Source organism: Diabrotica undecimpunctata, chromosome 6 (genome assembly GCF_040954645.1).
Source record: "Diabrotica undecimpunctata isolate CICGRU chromosome 6, icDiaUnde3, whole genome shotgun sequence".
Taxonomy (NCBI): domain Eukaryota; kingdom Metazoa; phylum Arthropoda; class Insecta; order Coleoptera; family Chrysomelidae; genus Diabrotica; species Diabrotica undecimpunctata.
In genome coordinates, this window is record NC_092808.1 from 70,186,136 (window position 1) to 70,209,581 (window position 23,446).

The 23,446-nt window shown below is 33.2% G+C and overlaps 2 protein-coding genes across 2 annotated transcripts; both read right to left on the reverse strand.

The window, feature by feature from the left end:
• Positions 1 to 8,342: 8,342 nt before the first annotated feature.
• LOC140444396 (uncharacterized) lies at positions 8,343 to 8,822 on the reverse strand. Its single transcript, XM_072536150.1, has one exon. It carries the CDS (start codon positions 8,820 to 8,822, stop codon positions 8,343 to 8,345), a length of 480 nt encoding a protein of 159 aa, XP_072392251.1.
• Positions 8,823 to 8,889: 67 nt separating this feature from the next.
• LOC140444397 (uncharacterized) lies at positions 8,890 to 11,977 on the reverse strand. Its single transcript, XM_072536151.1, has 3 exons — positions 11,701 to 11,977; positions 10,657 to 11,618; positions 8,890 to 10,356 (listed from the first exon to the last, which is right to left on the reverse strand). The coding sequence occupies exons 1-3, from the start codon at positions 11,975 to 11,977 to the stop codon at positions 8,890 to 8,892; spliced, it is 2,706 nt and encodes a 901-aa protein (XP_072392252.1).
• Positions 11,978 to 23,446: the final 11,469 nt, after the last annotated feature.

Genomic DNA, 23,446 nt, shown 5'->3' on the forward strand with positions numbered 1-23,446 from the left:
TTTTCAACGAGTTACATCTTGTCAAGTCCTGCTGAAGCAAAAAAGAATAAATACAACTTAAGTTTTCAACCAGAGGCTCAGTTTGGCACAGAGATATTACCAGAAATAACAAGATAAAATCGAAAAATCCATAAACGACATGAAAAGAAATAAAGCGGCCGGTGAGGACAAAATACTGGCGGAACTGCTAAAAGAAGGAGGATACACGATAAAAAAATGCTAAAAATACTGTTCAACAAATGTCTGTTTGAAGGTAAAATACCTAACAATGGAGAAATGCCAACACAATCTTAATATATAAGAAAGGAGACCGAACAGACCTAAACAACCTACCGTCCTATTTCCCTTTTGTCACAACTATATAAAACCTTCACAAGAATAATAAACAATCGACTAACCTATAAACTTGATAACTACCAACCAGTGAAACAGGCCGGATTCAGGAAAGGATACAGCACAATCGACCATCTACATGCGCTTAAAATCTTAATTCAGAAAACCAATGAATACAAACTTTCCGCTGTACTTAGCATTCGTAGATTATGAAAAGGCTTTCGACAGCATTGAACACTGGGCGGTGGAAGAAGCTCTGGTCAATAGTAGCATAGATTCAAGATACCGACAATTGATACATGATATTTACCAAAACGCAACCATGACCGTAATTCTGGACGACAAATTAATAACGGATAATATAAAAGTTAAACGAGGAGTCCGACAAGGCGATATCATTTCACCTAAACTATTTACCTTGACCCTCGAAGATATAATAAAATCAACAGATTGGGAAAACAGAGGTATATGTATTAACGGAAAGTACCTAAATCACCTTAGATATGCGGATGATATACTCCTGATCTCCTCCGAACGACAAGAACTAGAATTAATGCTGAATGAACTTCATGAAAAATCACTGCAAAAAGGCCTAAAAATTAACTTTAACAAAACAAAAGTAATGCAACCATGACCGTAATTCTGGACGACAAATTAATAACGGATAATATAAAAGTTAAACGAGGAGTCCGACAAGGCGATATCATTTCACCTAAACTATTTACCTTGACCCTCGAAGATATAATAAAATCAACAGATTGGGAAAACAGAGGTATATGTATTAACGGAAAGTACCTAAATCACCTTAGATATGCGGATGATATACTCCTGATCTCCTCCGAACGACAAGAACTAGAATTAATGCTGAATGAACTTCATGAAAAATCACTGCAAAAAGGCCTAAAAATTAACTTTAACAAAACAAAAGTAATGACAAACACGGAAGACCAAGAGGCAATAAAAATACAAACAGAAAAAATAGAACAGGTAAATGAGTATATACAGTGATGAGTGCCTTAAGAACCGGCAAAATAACGCAAAAGATAGAAAACATAATACGTTGTGAAATAAAAAGAGATGAAAGTAGTAGAGGTGAGAAATTATCGATAGAAACCTCTAATTTACATTAAATTACATTAGGACTATCGATAGTTTCCCACCTTTAGACGTTAGCTTATGAGCTAGTTGACTTCAGTCATAATATTACAAGTATGACGTCGAACATTTACATTTTTTAAATTTCGCATAAAGTAAAAACTGATTGAAGGCAATAAAGCAAATGTAAGTAAACAGTTTAATTAGTAGTAATTTGATAACTAATTCTGTGTTGACGAATAAAAAATAACAAGCTATGATAATTCTGTATTGAGAAGAGTGTATGCGACGTCTCAAATCATAGTTTATTATTGATCAATACTTTAATTTTGGATAAAAAAATACTTCTACTTGAACTGTTTTTACTTACATTACGTGATACGTATTACTATGACTGAAGTCAACCAGCTCATAAGCTAACGTCTAAAGGTGGGAAATTTTCGATAATTCTAATGTAATGTAAAGTAAATTATAGGTTAATATCGATAATTTCTCACCTCTACTACTTTCATCTCTTTTTATTTCACAACGTATTATGTTTTCTATCTTTTGCGTTATTTTGCCGGTTTTTAAGGCACTCATCCATGTATATCTAGGACAAGCAATCAGAGCTAACAGAGAAAATCAAACAGCCGAAATATCGAGACGAGTAAGAATGGGATGGGCAGCGTTCGGCAAACTTTCTTACGTTCTAAAAAATCAAACAATCCCTCTATACTTACGAAGCAAGGTATATAACTCCTGTATAATACCGGTGCTCACCTACGGGGCACAGACATGGACATTTACACAGGCCAATTAGGATAGGATAAGGAAGGCACAAAGAGCGATGGAGAGACAAATGTTGAGTATATCACTTAAAGATAGAAAACGTAACCAGTGGATCAGAACCAGAACAAAGACAGTAGACGCGATAGAACAAGCAGCAAAACTGAAATGGAAATCGGCTGGACACAATGAACGTCTCCAAGACGGACGATGAAACAATGCCATCGGAAAGTGGCGTCCATACAATGCAAATAGATCAAGAGGCAGACCACGATGAGGTGGAAAGATGACATCAAGAAACAAGGAGGTCCCACATGGCAGAGAGAGACCTACGGAGACCTACGTCCAACAATGAAAGGATAGAGAATAGGTTCAAAAAAAAAGTTTTCAACATCTCTCTTACAGTTCATAGAAGAGCTGCAGTTATGGATGTAGCACATTTCTATAAAATTTCTCTTGTTAGCAATGTGTCCAGTATTCTTAATATGTTGGCTAAAAGCTGTACTAGTAGACTTCCTCACAACATCACTCTTGTGCAAAGCTATTCTTTTTAAGAGTTTCTGGCTGGTTTGACCGACATACTGGACAACTTCAATGTAGTGTATTCTATTTCATGCGGTTCTTGTTCAAAAGTGTATGAATTTGACGCTTTCGCGAAAGTTACCTACCAAAGTATATATATATATATATATATATATATATATATATATATATATATATATATATATATATATATATATATATATATATATATATATTTCAACTAGTGAATTCAGAGGTTTAATCGGTCATTCAGGTTGGCAAATAAAAAAAGAAGTCAACTACTTCATAAGTTTATCGAAGACGATCGTTTTTTTTTTGTTAAGTTAGTTTTAAATAATGAGTAAAGTTTACAGTAGATATATAATAACATCGATAATATACTACATATTGAGTTGTAAGTTATGAACTATAAACATCTGTATTTCTGATAAACTCTATGTCATCTTTTATATTTTAGAGAACTGTTGAAGCTTAAGAAGTATAAAGCGAAACGTCTTCGATAAACTTATAAAGTAGTTGACTTCTTTTTTTATTTGCCAACCTGAATGACCGATTAAACCTCTGAATTCACTAGTTGAAATATATGTATATATATATATATAGATCCATATATATATATATATATATATATATATATATATATATATATATATATATATATATAGATCCATATATATATATATCTACGGCATTAAGTGAACTCCGCCCATGTTAAAATTCAGGTTCAATTGAGCTCCGTGGTCAAGTGGATACCGATATACGGAGCTCACTTGACAATTCCGTAATATTGGTTCAGTCGATTCATCAACATGTAGAGTTTAATAATTTATAAAAATTTTTTGGAGCCCGTAAATACCCCTGTATCATAAATGTATATCGCTTAGTTCACGTGTATATATTATAGGGGTCGTTCAGATCTTCTTCATTGTATATTTGAACCATACGTTTATCGGTTTAAGTAAGCTCTGAGAGTTTGGCAACTGTGCGATTATACCGTATATTTTCAACATATACCCTGAACGGTTTATATGGGCTCCTTATTTTTATCTACTGTTTGTAGACAGTGGAATGTCATACGCATTACACTGTGTAACAGAGGATATCATATTACCTGGTATAACTAAGTACTAAAATGTAACTGGTTCTTTAAAAAACAGGTATGTAGATACAAAAGGATTTTGAGCTTATTATTGAATGGAATGTTCGCTTGCATAGAAAATTTTATTTTTTCTGTATTTTTAAAGATGTTGTTTTTTTATTTAATATAATTTTATTAGTTCAATGCCGAACTTGATGTTTTTTTTAATTACAGAAATTTCGTAATATATTTTGTTTACGTGAGTATGTCTTTGTACATTTTATGTAAGCATCTGATTAATAAAAACTACTTTTATTTTATCCAATCTTCTGCGATATATTGTATAAAGCTTTTTTAATATTTTAGTTCTGGTCTTATTTGTGTACTACATATGATATCTCGATAAAAGGCTCTCTCAAAATAAATATGGTTAAGTGCTACAATAGATATTTTTGTGTTAAAATGGGTAGTAGTGTGCACAAAAAGAAAGAATGGTTAATTTGTCTAACAAGGTATATTTGGCAGCAGAAGCATATAGTACAAGCGTCTATGTTTTAAGGGCGGAAGGACGTGTGCCTCATTTTTAGCTGACAAGTTTGCGAAGAATATTATTTCTAGTCCTCAATTTACCTTTTAGTTTTAAACAATAATCTGTGACTGACCCAGTGTGATACAAACTATTTTCAAGGAATTTATAGGAAGTCTACAGTTCAATGATTTTATGACAAGATTGGATGTTCAGTTTTGTGAAAACGTCTATGTTGAGGAAATTGAAGGAACACCCACGAGTTTTTCAGGGGTTTTGGCTGAAAATTGATTCATAGTTTATTTTTATTGTGCAATATTAGGTGTCTCGTCTATATAATAGAAGTCCTAGTATCTACCGGTATGGATCGTTTGTTTGTGTAAATGTTATACAGTGTAGGTGCCTTTATGCTACCCCAAGCGAGACCGTTCTTCATCTGCTATTCTTACCAGTGAGTGATACAAAAAATATTCTGTTATGTTGGCATACGCAGACAATGTAAGTGAGCTTGTTATCTAAGGGGATATCATATAGTTTTTGGAGAAATATTCTGTAATTTAAGGTGTCGTAAGCGGCATTTAGATTGAAAAATACCACCCCTAATACCGGATATTTTTCGTACCCGGTCTTTTTTTGCCAGGTTTAAGCAAGGTAACAACTTTGGCTTGTCTCTAAATTTTGGGTATCTCCATAATTTGAATACAGTTGTTCATCATCCGGATAAGCTATTGTAGAGTGTTTTTGGTCCAGGTTTCGTAATAAGCTTTGTGCTCGAATCCTCAATGTCGGTAGTTGTATTATTTTTCAATAAATATGTAGATGGTGGATCCAAGCTCAACATCGTTAAAAGGTTCTCTCGGCTGACTGGTTTTGTCCTTTCTAACTTTAAGTTATTCTTTGCTTCTTTTCTGACAGAAATAGCATGTCTATATCTATGATGTGGTTTTCAGCGATCAGCTATATACCAAATACCCTAGGTTAGGCCCTATATTTGTTTCCTGCACTAGAAGTAAGTTACATTCGTGTTTAGCACATATGTCTGATAAGTTTAAGTAAAGTAAAGTTTCTTGATCTCTAGATATACCCTTAACAGTTATAGACATATGTTATTAGAATATTTGGTCCTAAAAAGGACAAATTTGACAAAATCATATTAAAGGGGTGACTGAAGAATTCGCCGATTAATTAATTCATCATTAACCGGGATATGCCCGATTGCGGTGATCTTATTAGGACTTCAATCTTCCTTAATGCTCGTTCTTTGAATCCCATAAGTAATGCCTAATCTTTTACTTTTTATTAAAAATTTAAATTTTACATGCCGTGTATTACTTTTTGACGATATTTCGAATCAGATTTGTATAGTAATAATTTTAGGTATTAAAGAGCCTCTTTATGAAAATTAAATAAGTTTGTGATATCGGTCGCAACTCATATCTAGATAATAACAAAATAAACAGTTAAAATAAGTGTAAACAATTTCAACTATGTACATATATCGGCGCCACTGTTTAGGTGATGGGTTTTTCACAGATTATCAAAGATTACATTTTAATTCAATGTTCTATTTACGTATTTTCAATATTAAAAAAAGTAGGAAAAGACATGTTTATGCTTTTATTTTTTTAAATCTATTCTATTTTCTTTTTAGAGTTCCATCTTTTTTGGACGACCTGTGTTCTTTTTTTAATTGGGCACTTGTCCAAAGCTATGACAAATACTCTGTCCTCTACTATTCTACATTAATATGACTGATTCATTATTTTCTCTAAACACTCTGTCCTCTGCTGTTCTACATTACCTAATATGACTTATTTATTTTATCTTTCTTGCAGCAATTTTAATGTTTATCCTGTGTCTTCTTCTTCTTCTTCTTCTTTTTAAATAGACATGACTGTCATTTTTCAATGTGCCTCCAGTAAGTTGCCGTTCCATCGTTTTCGTGATCTTCCTACTGATCGTCTTCCTACGGGTTAACCGTCTCTTGCCGTCTTTACTACTCTATTTGTTGTCATTCGGCTTATATGATCGTTCCATTATACTCTTTTATTTCTTAACCCGTTCTTGATGTTCTCCACCTTGCATCTACGTCGTATATCTGTACTTCTAGCTCTGTCACATAGTGTCTTACCATCAATTTTTCTAAGTGTTTTCATCTCTGATGTTTCTAATATCCTTTTTGTCCTCTCTGTGTAAGGTCTTGTTTCTGCCGCGTATGTCATTAGTCTGATGACTGTTTTGTAAATTCTGCCTTTCGTTTCTTTCCCGATTGTTTTATTGCTTCATATTGTTTCATTTAGGCAGCCTGCGGCTCTGTTTGCTCTATTCACTGGATCTTCCACTTTAGTTTCGAGCTTTCCGTAGCTAGATAATGTGATGGCTAGATATTTAAACTCCATCACTTGTCCTATTATCTGACCTTTCAGCTGCAATTAACATCTTAGTAAATTTGCTGTTGTAACCATGAATTTTGTCTCTTTTGGGGAAATTAACATGTTAAATTTTCTGGCAGTTATATGAAATTGGTGCAGCATACGTTGTAAATCATCTTCATTTTGAAAGAGTAGTATTGTGTCGTTTGCACAGCAGATTATTTTAATTTGTTTTTCTTCCATTTGGTATCTTTTTTTAGTTCTTACTTTTTTATTATTTCATCCATAATCAGGTTGAACAATAGAGGACTTAGGAAATATCCCTGTCTTATCCCATTATCAGCTTTATTAGGGTCGGTTGGTTCTTCTTCTACTTTTACTTTTATTGTGTTATTTTGGTATATATTTTCGGTCCTTTTGATTTTTCCCAGAGGTATCTCTCTTGCGTACAATAAGTGGATAACGTTTTTTAATTTGTGTTTCTTCTGCATATAATTATTTCTTCTGTGTATTAAAAGTTAAATTTTTGGAGCTTTTGGAAGTTTTTGATTTTATTATTGAATGCGACGATTTTTAAAGTGATGATATCTCGATCTGTGAAGCAATCGGTTTGAAAACTTTATTAAATGATTATTCTTTTAACATACTTTTAAATATTTTTAAGAAAGTGTTTACCCAAACCGATTTGATATTCAATGTTGTTCAAAATCAGTTATCTGACATTATTCATTCCAAAAATAGAATAACAAGACTGGTGCAAAATCTCAGAGATTTTCGTAATGATAGTAATTTCCAGTATATACGCAGTGAAGTTTTGGACTCGCTTGATATTTCCGAACCCCCAAAAAAAAGACAAAGGCATGACACAGAAACAGATATCGAAAAACGAGTATATTTTGAAATTTTAAATACTATTATTATGCAAATAGATACTCGTTTTTCGAATTTTGAAGATTTGCAAATTTTTGACCTCTTTGACGATTCAAAATTTAAAAGTTACGCCAAAAAATTTCCAAGATATTTATTAGACAGGTTAATTAAAAATTATCCATCATTCTTTATTAAAATAAAATTAGAAAATGAATTAAAAGTTTTATATGCTGATCCAAATATTTTCGGAAGATGGGATAAGTTACAAGATATATATAACTAGCTGACCCGGCGAACTTTGTTCCGCCTTAATGGCAATAAATAAGCAGATTGTGTTTTTTTTTATTGGAAAAAATACAAAAAAAAATTAAATAACTACATTAATCATTCATTATTATTTCTGTATTTTAGTACATAGGTTGCTCTTCACTTAAGTACCTTGTGATACATGACATTTTTTGTTTTATTATCAGGCGCAAAAACAAACAACGCAGATGGTCTTCCGACCCGTGAACATGCCACGTATAATTGACCATGGGAAAAACATGAATGTTCTAGATTTAAACCACAAACTTTTAAGGGTTGGCCTTGTGATTTGTTGATGGTCATGGCAAATGCAAGACGTATCGGAAATTGAAGTCTTTTAAATTCAAACGGCATATCGGTTGGGATCATCGGGATCCTCGGAATGAGAACTTCCTCACCTTTGAATTTTCCTATCATTATCGTAGCGTAAATTACATTGTTCATCAATTTACTAACCACCAAACGCGTACCGTTGCAGTTTTGGTTGGTTTATGTTTCGAAGCATGATTACTACGGAGCCAACCTTTAGGCGTAAATTGTGAGGTGGTAAGCCAGGCACGTCCAAAGAGTTTAAAAATTCAATTGGATAGTTGGTGGCTTCATCTTCATTTGTGACGCAGTCAATAGATTTGAATGAATGCATTGTTCCAATGATCTTATTTTGAATTATGTAGTTCAGGTCATCTACATCTTTATTTTTAGCCGCTAAAATTGCTCGCTCACTCAACCATTCATTATTTTTGTAGTTAGAAATAATATTTGGAAATACATTGTTGATAAGTTCGTCTTTTGATGAGACAAAATTACAGAAATTATTTGGAAATGATAGTAATCCGCTCGATTCATCGACAGGTACTTGACCATTACCGATAGTCAGCAATTGCTCCGAGAAATCTTCAGCAGATGTATCATTAAGCAATGTAACTCTCATGTTTGTTGTCAGCTGCAGTTTCTTCACATAGCGCCATAGATTTGACGATTTGAGGCAAGAGTTTATTTCATCGGCAGCCGTAGATCTTGGAATTACTGGCAGTATTTGGCAGTAAAATCATTGCTCCTCCAAAACATCTCGAGTCATTGCGTAAATCTTTTAATGTTCGGTTAAGTGCTTCTAATGCACGTTTATGCGCCATTGTGCATTCGTCCCAGATGATGATTTTCGATGCCGCTAAAACTTTGGCCATTGCTGAGTGTTTTGCAATATTACACGTTGGTTCTTCAATAGTTTGAAGATTTAACGGTAATTTGAATGCTGAATGAGCCGTACGGCATCCTTCTAACAATGTGGCTGCTATTCCAGAAGAAGCAACTGCAACCGCTATGTTGGATCTCGCCCGAACAGTTGCTAAAACTAATGACATAAGGAATGTCTTGCCAGTTCCACCAGGGGCATCTAGGAAATATAAACCACCATTTTCATCAGCGATTGCCTTCATTAAAGTATCATAAACTTCCTTTTGTTGGTAATTTAACAGGGGTACATTCCTTTGAACTACTAAATCGAATTCCTGGTGATCATATTCACGTTCCCGTTCCAATTCTCGATTAAATGCGTCATTCATTTCACGATTTGGCGCTGGCATTCCTAACCTGATTAATAAATTACCGCACATGAGGTAACACATATCTTCGATCAAGAGTAAAGCACGATTATGTATCTCCTCATTCATCTCAATATCGTGATTTCTGGAACTGACACGACTTTGATGTAAAATATCTTTTGACATACTATCCTTGTATTTGTGCCACAGGTTACATGGGTTTGATGGAAAACATGTCGAAATTATGATAGCGAATAATGTGCGTATCTGACTTGGAGATGCAGAGATAATGGCTTCAGCGATTGTCGTATCCCAATGGGTATCGTTTTCTAATAAGTTCAATTCTTCACATGCAGCACGATATGTTGGGAATATTACACCATTAACAGTTCGTAGTGTCTCAAATGAAGTTGGCCCACGCACATTTACCAGCAACAACCGCAAATAGAAACATTCATCATTCTTTGGATGAACTGTATACATACGACCAAGAGCATCAGTAGAACGCACATCTCGATACCCAGGAACCGCATCACCTTGCTTCCGTCTTTGAAAATTCTTGGATGAAGCATTCCAAGTATAATAACGTGGCATCTCCGAGTAAAGCAAAGTTCGTGCAAACTGATCGCTTTGGCAGATTGCAAAAAAACTGGTCAATGTAGTTGCTGGAGGTGTTTCAGCACGTTGCGTAGCATTCGAAGCCGTGAAATATACTCGTTGACAATTCTCCAGATGCACCGCCAAATGTATAACAGTAGGATGACGTTCGTGAATTGGAAATGCGAATATACGCCAAATCGCTTCATTACAGTTCACATAACGACCAACTTGATAGCGTGAAATTTCATCATTGGTATTTGAGGATTGCAATCCAAAAACCGCCATATCAGTGCCTCTCGTGACATATTGTTCTGAAGCTGTTTTCTTGTGGCATTTTAAATTAATTTATATTTAAATGGGAATAAGCCACAATTAAAGGTTAAAATACGTTTATTGACGTTTCAATTTCCACTTCGGAAATCGTTCTCAAAATACAAACATTAGAAAATTGTAAAAATTTAAATTTAAATTTAAAAATTTACTAATGTTTGTATTTTAAGAACGATTTCCAAAGTGGAAATTGAAACGTCAATAAACGTATTTTAACCTTTAATTGTGGCTTATTCCCATTTAAATATAAATTAATTTCGTGACATATTTGCAAATATATTTTATGGACTTAACTGAATTGCAGTATTCAACGTTGCAATGTGTCTTGAACGTTTTAGAAATAAGTGGCGAATATGGAACAATCCAACTGTTGTCGACAACGAAATCCATTCTTTTCACTTTTGTTGTGACAGTTCGACCGTTGTCATCTGGTGATCGACCCCGATACAGCGGATACCCATCGTTGCCAGTGACAGTCTCCGCCGTTAATTTCCGTGGATATCGTTTAGAGCACTTTCCATCGACCATGCAAGGTGATTGAGGATTGATGGCACCACACGGTCCATGAATCATATTAGTAGTAACAACATCATGTAGGTCTGGATCGACTTCATGATCAGAAATCTCGGCACATATGATATCATCTATTTGGTCAGGCTGAATTCTTTCCACTAACCAAATAAGAATGTGTGCGTGCGGCAGGCCTCGCTTTTGCCATTCGATTGAATACATCCAGCATCGAGTATCTCCAAAGACGCGTTGTTTAACAATAAAGTTCATCAGGGACCGAATTTTTTGCCTGAATATACGTGCTGTGATGCCGTGTCTATCATTTGATGTTTGTCCGGGAAGCAGCAATTGAGTAATTTCTATCCATTTTGGATTACAGGTAAAAGTAATAAAGAGATCTGGCCGGCCGTAATGACGAACATATGTCATTGCATCTTGTGCATATTCATGCATATGACGTGGGCTACCAATGTACGTCACCGGCAGAATAGTTAATCGACCAATATTAGCTGCATTTCTTTCAGTACTAACTGCATCACGTAAATGGATGTACTCCTCAGAACGCAGTTTGGCTTGGTTCAACCTAATAAATGTTAAACGTTCCGTTTCTATTTTTACATACATGTCAACGCAATACTGCTGAAACAATCGACGAAACCGCAGCAAATAGTTGTCAGCATTTTGACGAATCATCAAACGATATGCATAATAATTCATTGAGCTAACTTTCTTTGTAGTTTCTTCACCTGAAATTAAAAATTTAATAATTAACCATTTCAAAGACAAATAATACAGACATTAACCATTATTAAGATACTGATACTTTACCATTCAATGGATTTATCATTTTAATATTAAAATAATATCCATCTTCTTGCCAAAACATCAGTGGGTATTGCAATGCGTCATATGATCGATGAGTTTCAGATATTTGTTGCAGTTGCCCAGTATCGCGACGTGTAAGCACAATATCGCGTTTTTCCAATTGTTCACCAACAATCAGGATGGCAACTTCGTCTACTGTTGGAGCATTAAATGTGCGTTCGTGTGTTCCAGATGGTCGTTTATCTGCTTTGATGACAACTTTATAGTCATCATTTGGCATGCGCTCTAAAGCACTCTTAAACAACCTGACCAACGCATGATGTTCATGAAGCAGACACTGCAAGTCTTAAATAATTGCTCGCTTCATTCCTGCATTGATCCCTAGGCACCGATCAAGTTGTTCTTCCATGTTGCCCATGAAATATGTTTGTAAAAATTTATTCTGTGTATCTTCGAAAGGTAGTAATGATCCAATTCGATGGTGAATCTGTCCTTGTATCTACAAAATAAAAACCAGACAGTATTAACTGGGTTATAAACACTTTTTCTGTAGGAGAGTAGAGTCCAGTATTAGCAAATATAATACATACCAATAGATAAAGTAAGTTATTCTTTAACTACATTCTATGTAAGTACAAAAATAAATACCTTAAATGTCGGATTAAATCCTCCTTCTTCGATAATGTCTGCCCCAAATGACGTCATTTGGAAACAACTATTGTATTTTCGAGTATTTGCAAGAAAGTGGCGTGATTCTTGTGTTTCGCCACAAAGCAATGAATACAATGGCTCATGTGGCGGAGTCAACACTAACAATTTCACTTTACCATTAAGGCAACATAATCCAGGCGTTTCTCCGGAAAACTTTAATGGACCACAATACTCGCAAACAACGTCCATTTGCCCAATGCAAACGCTAGGATGCAAGCTGTAATCATTGCTGCAATCGTATCGAAACGCTGCTCGATTCAAATCAGCTAAATATCTTGTTCTGCGTCGCAAATTATCTATTTGTTGCCTTCTGTTGTTCGCTCGACGATTCTGCATTGCCAACCGAGCTGTTTCACGGGCTGCTTCACTTTGCTCTCGTGATTGAGAAGCACGAAGTCGAGCCATACTATCGCGGCGCTGTTTACGTGCAATTTCTTGTTCTTCTTCAGTCCTTTCATTTGCAGTATTTTGTATTCTTCTTGCATTACGGCTTTGTCGGGAAAGATTCGATCGTCTTGGTCGCGGCATTATTAATTAAACTTCACTTCACTTCAATCCACTTGTTAATTATTTATTTAATAGAAATAGTTTTAATATTGATTTCTTACAAATATCACATTGTCATCCATACGTCATTACATAGCTGTCATTTTACGTCAATTACATAGCTGTCATTTGCGTTTTGTTATTTCAAGTCTGATTCTTTTTTGTTATACCACGTTTTATAGTGACTGACGTTTCATGTCAAGTCACACGGGAACGCTGTCGAACGGGATAAAAAGTATCCTATGTCCGTCTCCTGGCTCTAAGATACCTCCCTACCAATTTTCAGCCAAATCTGTTTTGCCGTTCTTGAGTTATAAGTGGTGTAACTAACACGACTTTCTTTTATATATATATATAGATTTTATATACTGCAATTCATTACAACAAACTGTTACCGAAATTAATAAATTATTGTCATTAATTCTCTCATTACCACCAACGTCTGCCTCAAATAAACGAGATTTCTCTTGCCTCAAAAGAATCAAAACTTATTGTCGAAATACCATGAAACAAGAGAGAATGTCAAGCTTGTCTCAAATGTCAATAGAAAAAAAACTTTTAAAATCTCTCCAAAACTCTAATAAATTTTACGATGACGTTATAACCCATTTTGTTACTTCCAAACAACGTAGACTTGAGTTAATTTATAAACATGTTTAGGTTCTAAATTTATAGGACAAAAAACAAGAAAACAAAAAATCTCCTATGATGATTTACTTAAGTCTTTATTAGACGGTATACCTATCTGAGAAGACAAAAAATACCTTGCCGACCTTGTCTCTCAAGCCACGAGCCGCCACTGAATAGGAGACATGAATGTAGCAGTTTTAATAGTTTGGTGACTGCTTGCTGAAATCGTGGAGTAGAGATATCAGTACCAAGTTAATGACTATAGGAAGTGTTGCTTGATCGGCAAAATATTAAATACCAGAAGGTATAATGGTAGACAGCTTACCAAAATAGATATAACGTCCATTTAACATGTAATCCGTTAACGGTCCAATGTACAAAGCAGCTCCTAACATAATGCTGATGATATCGATTTCATAAGAAACTAAAACATCAACGAAGTGAAAACCAAATACAAGCAAATACACAGAAGACACCAATTAAATAAATCTAGATGAAACAAAAAAGTCTACAACTGCAATTTCGAAAGTATGAAACACTTAAATATTATTGGATCAATAATCACAGTTAATAATACCGTCACTGAAGGAATAAAGAGCATAATACAAACTTCAGACCTATTTTAATATATTGATGCAAATTAGGAAGAATGAATAAAACAAATAAGGCCTTATTAGTATAATGCTACAAATCCGTATAGATTAAGAACAAATACTGAATGAAGAAAGCTCTTATAATGATATTCGGATATCTCAAAAAATTAATATTTCATTTGATTGCAGATATGTAGAAGACCGATCAACGTGGAGAAAAGTTGTAGTTAAAAGAAAGGAGAAACAGTGACAAAAGCAACAAAAATGGGCCAATGGTTCAGAGCTGCTCGAAAATCTTGATTGGAAAGAATTAATATTGAAAATATAAGAAATACAATGGAATTAACATACCCTATATACGCTATAATAACTAGAAAACTTATATGATACGGATATAAACAGAAAAAGTTTAATGAAACAATAAACTACCCAATATGTGTTATGAGTGAGAACGATATGAATAAATAAAATGACGAAAGCCATAGCAAAAAGAGTAGTGAATAAAAAATGAAGAAGTACCTTGTGGATAACATGTGCTTAGATAGGAACGAATGGAAATGAAGATTCAGAAGACGACAAAGAAATAGGTAAAGAAAAAGTACTTTTACTTGCTGTTGAATTATTTCATATTATGTCGCGATTTAAATCTTTGAATTGAACGTTATTTTACTGTCGTTTTGAAATTATAAACTTTCAAGTGGGTATCTTTATGTCTTTATTACCAATTGTTATTAACATGCGTTTATGAATCATCATATATATCATTATTATATTATATGTATATCTTTTTATAGTTTCACCTTTATAACGTTGTGTATTATAAAAGTATTCTATTTCTTTTTATCGTAGTAAGTCATTACTCAGACAAAATATTTCGGTGTCTTATGGTAACTTGATTCTGTAATAAAATTCATGGCAGACGACAAGCGGTTTCATAACCACTAAACATATCTATTTCTTTATTGTTTCCGTATATATTATGTTTTACAGTTATGATATTATGTTCGGTCTAATTGTTTTAAAAATTTTGTCGCTTGTATAAGCTTTAACTGTAATAATAATTTTATAGACGTTAATCATTTAGAAGTAAATGTATATATAATTTTTTTTCTGTCACTTGGTTTAAATATAGTTCTTATTATATTATATATATATATATATATATATATATATATATATATATATATATATATATATATATATATATATGTACGTGCAGAAAATAACACTTATTTCAGTTCGTACGATTTGCGGTAATTTATTTAATGTTAATTCTGGAATTTCACGTTTATCCTCAGTTTCTGTTGTTCCGCTTATTTATCTGAGAGATGTTACTTTTTTTTCTTGTTATTATTTCTCTTTATAAGCAATTTTACTTGTTCATTGGCGGAATAATACCTCTATGGAAGGTTATCACTTCATCTTTTGCGCGATCGTCCGATAATTCTTCTGCCGATTCGTGACTTATCTCTTGCAATTTTGACGTCACGGGTCTCCTCCATTCTGCTTATGTGATTATTCCATTCTTTTTTTCTATTTTGTGTCAATTCATTTATACACTTTACGTTACATTTTCTTCTAATGTCTTCACTTCTCTTTTGATTTCTCAGCGTATTTCCCATAATTGTTCTCAGTGCTCTCATCTCTGCCTTTTCCATTATTCTTTGCGTTGTGGCTGTGTCGGGTCTTGTTTCTGAGGCATATGTCATTATATACTGGCTTTATAAATTGATATCATCTCAGTGTTAATGTGTCTGTTTAGCCATATAGTGTTATTAAGGCATCCTGCCAGTCTATTTGCTTTTAGTACTTGATCTCTCACTTCTTTGTCCAGGTCTCCGTAGCTAGACAGTGTAATTCCCAGATATTTTATTTCCATTATTTGTGCAATACTGATGCCATCAATTTCTATTTTATATCTAGTTGGTTCTTTGTTGACTACTATTGTTTTAGTTTTCTGAGATGAAATTGTCATAATAAATTCATAATGCCAGGTATTTTATTTCCATTACCTATGTGGTTATTCCATTCTTTTTTTCTATTTTGTATCCATTCATTTATACAATATACGTTACATTTTCTTTTCGATTTCTCAGAGTATTTCCTGTAATTCTTCTCAGTACTCTCATCTCTGCCGCGTCCATTATTCTTTGCGTTGTGGCTGTGTCGGGTCTTATTTCTGCTAATGCCATCAATTTCTATTTTACATCTGTGGTCCTTTGCTGACTACTATTGTTTTAGTTTTCTGAGATGAGATTGTCATATTAAATTTTTTTGCTCTTATGTTAAATTTGTGGACCAGTCTTTGCAAACTATCTTCATCTTGGGCTATTAATATTGCGTCATCTGCGTAACGGAGTATTTTAATTTCTTTAATTCCCATTCTGTATCCTCTTCGTTTGTTAACGCTTTTGATGATTTGATCCATGATCAAATTGAAGAGCATGGGGCTAAATCTCAACGAATCCCCTTGTCTTATTCTGCTGCCTATTTTTATAGATTCTGTAAGTTGTCCCTCTATTCTGACTTCAATTTTGTTGTTTTGGTCGATGTTTTCGATAGTTTTTATAATATTTAGGGGAGCTTCTCTATTATACAGAAGATGGATTACATCTTTCAGTCTTACTCTGTAAAACGCTTTCTTTAGGTCAATCAGACACAGGAATGCTGGTCTATTATACTTAAGTGATTTCTCAGTAATTTGCTTTATCACGAATTTTGCATCTGTACACGATCTACCACTAAAAAAACCCGGTTGTTCATCTGCTAAACTTATATCGTGATTAATTAGCACTTGTAAAATTTTAGTTGTAAGTTTTAGCGTAGTATTTAACAAGTTTATACCTCTGTAGTTTTTTGTCTGTTTTTATCTCCTTTTTTAAATAGTAGAGTTAGTTCGCTCCTTCTCCATTCTTCCGGCATTTTATTGTGTTTTATAATTTTATTAATTAATGTGTTTATTTTTCATTCATTTGTCATTGCTGCTCCACAATATTTCAGTATTCGTTTGGTATCCCGTCTTTAACTGCTGCTTTTCTGTTCCTCAGGTTTTCAAGTATTTTTCGAACTTCCTATACATTTATATTAAGTTCTTTATATGTTGTAATTTCTGATGTTTCCGGTTCTAGCGTCGTTTGTTTTTCTCCTGTATATAGCTTTTTTAGGTATTCAATCCACGTATCATTTTCTATGTATTTTAGTTCTATTAGTTACTTTACCTCCGTTCTTTGACGTCTGATGAAGCGCTATATTTCCTTTTGCAGACGAAAAAAATTATGTTCCATTTCTTTCGAAAAACGTTCCCAGTGACCATTTTTTATTTTTCTTATAAGTGCATGTGTTTCGTTTCTAATTGTATTGTAATTATGTTATGCCTCTTGTGTTTTGGTTGACATGTATTTCAGGTAAGCTTTTTTGTTTTCTTTACATTTTTCCTTCACTTTATTTATATTTCTTTTACTAAGAACTTTCTTGGCCGAGGCTAAGATATTAGACTTAACTTTTGCCCAGCTTTCTTTGACTCCATCACTTTCTGTGATATATGTTTTTCTGTTTTTTTTGGTTCTTCTTTTCTGGAAAGGTATCTTGTGGAGTCATCATGTAAGCTTTCGACTTTTATCTTTGTGGTGTATCTCGGTGTTTTGTTATCACATATATGTGTTTTCATTCGGCACAATACCAATTTGTGATCACTTTCTATTTCTGCTGATGTTAGTGCTCTCTATTCAACAGAATATAGTCTATAATAGATCTTTGTCCTCTACTGTTTTCAAAAATGTATTTGTATTGTTCTTTGCGAGGGAAAAATGTATTATTATTACGTATCTGGTTTTTGCAGCAGAGGTCCGTTAGAAGGTTTCCGTTTTCATTTCTGATATTTTCGTTATATCGCTGTTTTATCCCTGGAACTAAATCATTGCCAACACGGGCGTTAAAATCACCCATAATGATTTTATATTTATCATTTGGGGTCTCTTTTATTACAGTCTGAAGGTGTTCGTAGAAGTTTTCATTTGTGGTGGTATCTTTGTTGTTCTCTGGTGCATGAATTGCTATCACATTCAGAGGTTTGACATCCAGTTTAATTTTTACACTTACTATTTTTATACTTGGTGTAAAAAATTTTTGTGTACTAACAGAGCGACTCCTTCTTTGGCTCTGAGTTCTTTGGCAACACCACTGTAAATCATGAGATGGTCATCTATAATAATTTGACCCTTTTCCTTTTTTCTTTGTATCTTTTAGCGCACACATGTCTATATTTTTTTTCTACAAGCTCTTTTGTAATTTTCTGCTCTCTTGTAGAGACTTTACGTTCAAAGCACCGATGCGAAGTGTATTTCTCGTTTACCACAAATTCGTTGTCCTCTTTCTCCCGTTAGTCGTCGTAATGAAATCATTCCTGTCCCGAGGCATAATTCTGTTTCTATGAGCTGTATGGTTTTAAAGTCTATCAGTAGAGTGCTAAACGGGCTGTAGACCCCCTCCTCCTTTATTTGGGCTTGGGACCGGCAACAGTTCTGTCGAGCTACTCGATCTACCCAACAAAACTGCAGGCGGATTTGAGATATGTTACTTAAGGATGTACTTAATCTGTATTAATTCTTTGATCTGTTTTTTGTTCTCTTTCAGATCTGTTTTATATTAGGTAAATTCTTATTTCATTCCTTAGGTAAATTCTTATTTCAAACCCTCCAGCGCACTTTCAGGTCTACATATTATATAAGTGTTTTATTTTTCTTTTCATTTTACTTTTACCTCTTTTTATACTTACTTTACTTTCCGTGTCCGGAACACCAACAGCTTTAAATTTTGTATTTCCAATGGTTGGCTACATAGATGGCCCTGTCATTCGCTAAAAATAGATCTTCTTCTGTGTAGGTCTCTCTCATCTCTGTGCATGCTAGTAGATTTTTTGAGGTAACAAACTTTATAATCTTACCGAAGGGGCTTCTAATTTCAGAAACTGTTTCACGATTACTCTATTTGATATACGTACATTTATGTACTAAATGTTTTAATGCCAATGCATTTTAATAAAAAATACTAATTAATAAAAACGGAAATTTTCGCTTTTCCAAGTTTATAATACACACTTTCTTATGTTTGAAAATATATAAAGCAAGTAATATAAATTACCGCCTTGCTTATTAAAACTAAAAAGTAAAATAAAGGTATATGTCGGTTAACAATTTATATTTAACTACATAAATTAGCCAAATAGTCCTCAAATTCCTCCATGATTAAGTTGATGGATATTGAAATAAATTTCAAGTTCCAGAATGTACCTGCTGTAAAATTTGAAAATCTACTACTAATACAATTATTGGCAACATCGCAGGAGTTTAGAAGTATATGCAATATCGTAAATACGGATCCCAAAAATGGTTTATCCTTTTGTGGAGTCCACTTAATCCTACGTGTTGGTCGGAGTCTACATAAAGCGCTACTCAGATAATAAAATGCACGGTGTATATTCTACTGGAGTTAGTATAATACCGTTTTAGAACGGAGCTTACATTAACCGCTAGATGTATATATATATATATATATATATATATATATATATATATATATATATATATATATATATATATATATATATATATATATATATATATATATATATATATATATATATATATATATATATATATATTGATACCGATTCGAGCACGGGAAGTTTAACGAATTTGTCCTCCTAGGCCATATATTTGGCCATTTAATTTAATAAAGCGATAGCGGCTTTCGCTAAAAGATTATATCTTTTACACATTTCGCATAGCGCAGAGGATACAGAAAACGATATTATCATATCGTTTTCGTTCACGGCCGCCAAAGCAGGTGGCGCCTTTGTAGCTAACTACTGTTGTAGTGAAGTTTTGGGAGATTCGTTGGACATTCCGAGTTTGAATTTGTATCAGCCCAAAGTGTCTGATGAGGCTGGGCTAGGCCGAAATGATCATAACACTTTATTGATACCGATTCGAGCACGGGAAGTTTAACGAATTTGTCCTCCTAGGCCATATATTTGGCCATTTAATATATATATATATATATATATATATATATATATATATATATATATATATATATATATATATATATATACATATATATATATATATATATTGATATGATTAGTGTTTAAAGAAAATAATTTATAAGTTATATACTAGATAATATTAGATATAACAAGTATTTTGTTATTTTAAGAAGTTATATACTAGAGAATTTAATAAAAATTATTTATGTGAGGGCATTTTTAAGAAATTAGCATATAATAATTGTAAAAAGTTGTATTTTAATGTTGTAAATATATTTAAGTGAGCCATGTGATTAGGCAACCAGATATACATACTCTCGAAGTTACAGATAGAAATTAAGAATTATTACGAATATAAGTGGGGTTATAATAATAATAAAATGTGTAGTTTATTAAATTAGAATGTTAAGTTAATGATTTAAGTGTATATTCTGATCTGAAAAGCCTAAATGTCAACAAAATTATTAATAGAAAAGTATGGAATTCTCTAGATCACCGGAGATGGCCTTGTTTGCGAAATGGTTTGTTTCAGAAAATTCAGACATGTATTTAATAGAACAAATGGAACATGATTTCTTATCAGATGGTTCTGGAACATCCAAAAAGATATAAATACCCGGTGATTTGGATTCAAAAAGTCAGTCAGTCAGAAAGTTTAGTAAGAAAGTCCATTCAGTTAGTCAATCAGTTATGAGTTTTTTTAGTATGAAAATTAGTTAGAGGCAGTCAATCAGTCACAATTGTTCAATATAGTGAGTTAAATCAATATTAAGAAACAGTATAAAGAAAATAATATTGAAGATTAAAAATTATGTTATGTATAAATGATAATTGGATAATGGAAGAAGTATTAATTGAATATTAAAATTAAATAATATATTTGGTGATTGGATATTGGTATATAGAAAAGAAGAATAAATATAAATGCTGTTTGCTGGTTTGCTTGGTGGTTTATAAATGCTGTGAAGAAAAATATCTTAAATTGGTGGAAGCTGATAATTGGAAAAAGTAATTTCATAAAAACAAGGATAACCGAAGCTGAGAAGAAGACATTTGAGTGGTGATTATAATCTATATAGTGGAAAACAGTTCATTTAGGCATTCAGTGACAGAAAGGTACAAAAATTTTGTTAATATAATTTAATTAGTTTCATAAGAATTTCAATTTAAAGATAGTTTATTTTAAATTTACATTAGCTAGTTTAGATATATATGTGTGTTTCATGGTAGATCTAATAAAGATAATTTAAAAAAAGTACTTACAAACTAATTCTTTGAGAACCGCGATAAAAACCCTATATATTATATTATTAAAAATACTCATTGCTCATCATTCAAACAAACAATACATCATAACAATATATATATATATATATATATATATATATATATATATATATATATATATATATATATATATATATATATATATATATAGATCTAGCGGTTAATGTGGGCTCCGTACTAAAACGGTGTTATACGAACTATAGGAGAATATACACCGAGTATATTATTATCTAAGTAGCGCTTTATGTAGACTCCGACCAACGCATAGGATCAAGTAGGCTCCGTAATACGTTAAAACATTTTTGGGATCCGTATACACCTTGTCTGGTACAAAACTAAGCTCCTGCAATGTTGCCAATAATTTTATTAGTCGTAGATTTTGAAATTTTACAGCAGGTATATTGTGGGACTTGAAATTTATATTAATATTCATCAATTTAGGCATCGAGGAATTTCATAGATACTTTACTAACGTAGATAAAATTTTTATAATATAAATTGTTAACCGACATATAAATTTATATTACTTTTATGTTTAATAGGCAAGGTAGTAATTTATATTACTTGCTTTAATTATTTTTAAACTTAAGTAAGCGTCTATTATAAACTTGGAAAGTTTCCATTTTTATGCATTAGTATTTTCTTTTAATGCATCGGACTGAAACATTTATCATATAAATGTACGTATATCGAGTGAAGTTTTCGTGTAACAGTTTAAGAAAGTAGTAGTACTCTAATATTTGTTACCACATAAAATTATAGAAAACTCTGTACAGCAGGGAGATCTTAGTAACTTTCTGATTGCTACAGTTTATGACGTGCAATATTTGTTTCATAAATTAATAAAATTTAAATTACAATAATTTATAAATCACTTTTTAAATTGGTCACTTATGTTAATAGAGGTCATCGTGAGTGCAAAAAGTAACAACGAGTATGAAAGATATCAGGCATCAGGGGTGGTATTTGTAAATCTAAATACCGCTTATCACACCTTAAATTAAAGGGAATTTCTCTAAAAACTATATGACATCCCCTTAGATAATAAACTCACTCATTTTAATATATTAAAACTGCTGTATATAGAGATTTGCGGATAGCGGGTGGGAACTCCTTTTTGGACAGTCCTATCAGGGAAAGTGAGTCAATCCCTGCCTTCCGCAGATTCCAGGTGTTTCCTGGCCCGGGAAACTAGTACCTGTTAAGGGTCCCTTCTCCAGGGTTATGGATGAAGATCACAACTGTATCCAGGGCGGAGAAGCAGGTCTTTACAACGGTCTGGAGGGCAGAGGTGGCAGAATGGTCAAAACATAACAGTACCCGGTGCGGTGGTAACCACTTAAACAGCATGTACACAGCGGTTTAGAAATCCAAGGGAATAACTACTAGACTATTTTTCCCAGGTTTATCAATATAGCTGAGGAATTAAACGATGGCCCCGAGTACGGGCGCCTCTTAAATAAGGTAGGGGTGCGACGAATGGGTCCGGCTTGGCCAAATTTGATATCGAAAAAAGCTGTAGAATAGGCACATGGAATGTGCGGAGTTTATATGAACCCGGAAAAACACAGAATGCCATAAATGAGATGAGAAGACTGCAAATATCAATTCTGGGTATTAGTGAAATGCGATGGCCCCGATCTGGCCAATGCCATGTGGATGATCATGAAGTGTATTATGCAGGAGAAGACAGTAATTATCATCATAATGGTGTAGGATTCATAGTCACAAAGGATGTTAGCAAATGTGACAGGGCGATATGCCAGGTATCTGAACGGGTCATAATGATTCAGTTGAACGCGAAACCCAGAAATATAAATTTAATACAAGTGTATGCACCGACAGCGAAAAGTGAACTTGAAGAACTTGAAAAGTTCTACGCCGATATAAAGACCGTCACTGACCAACTCAAGACTAGAGATCTTACTATTCTGAT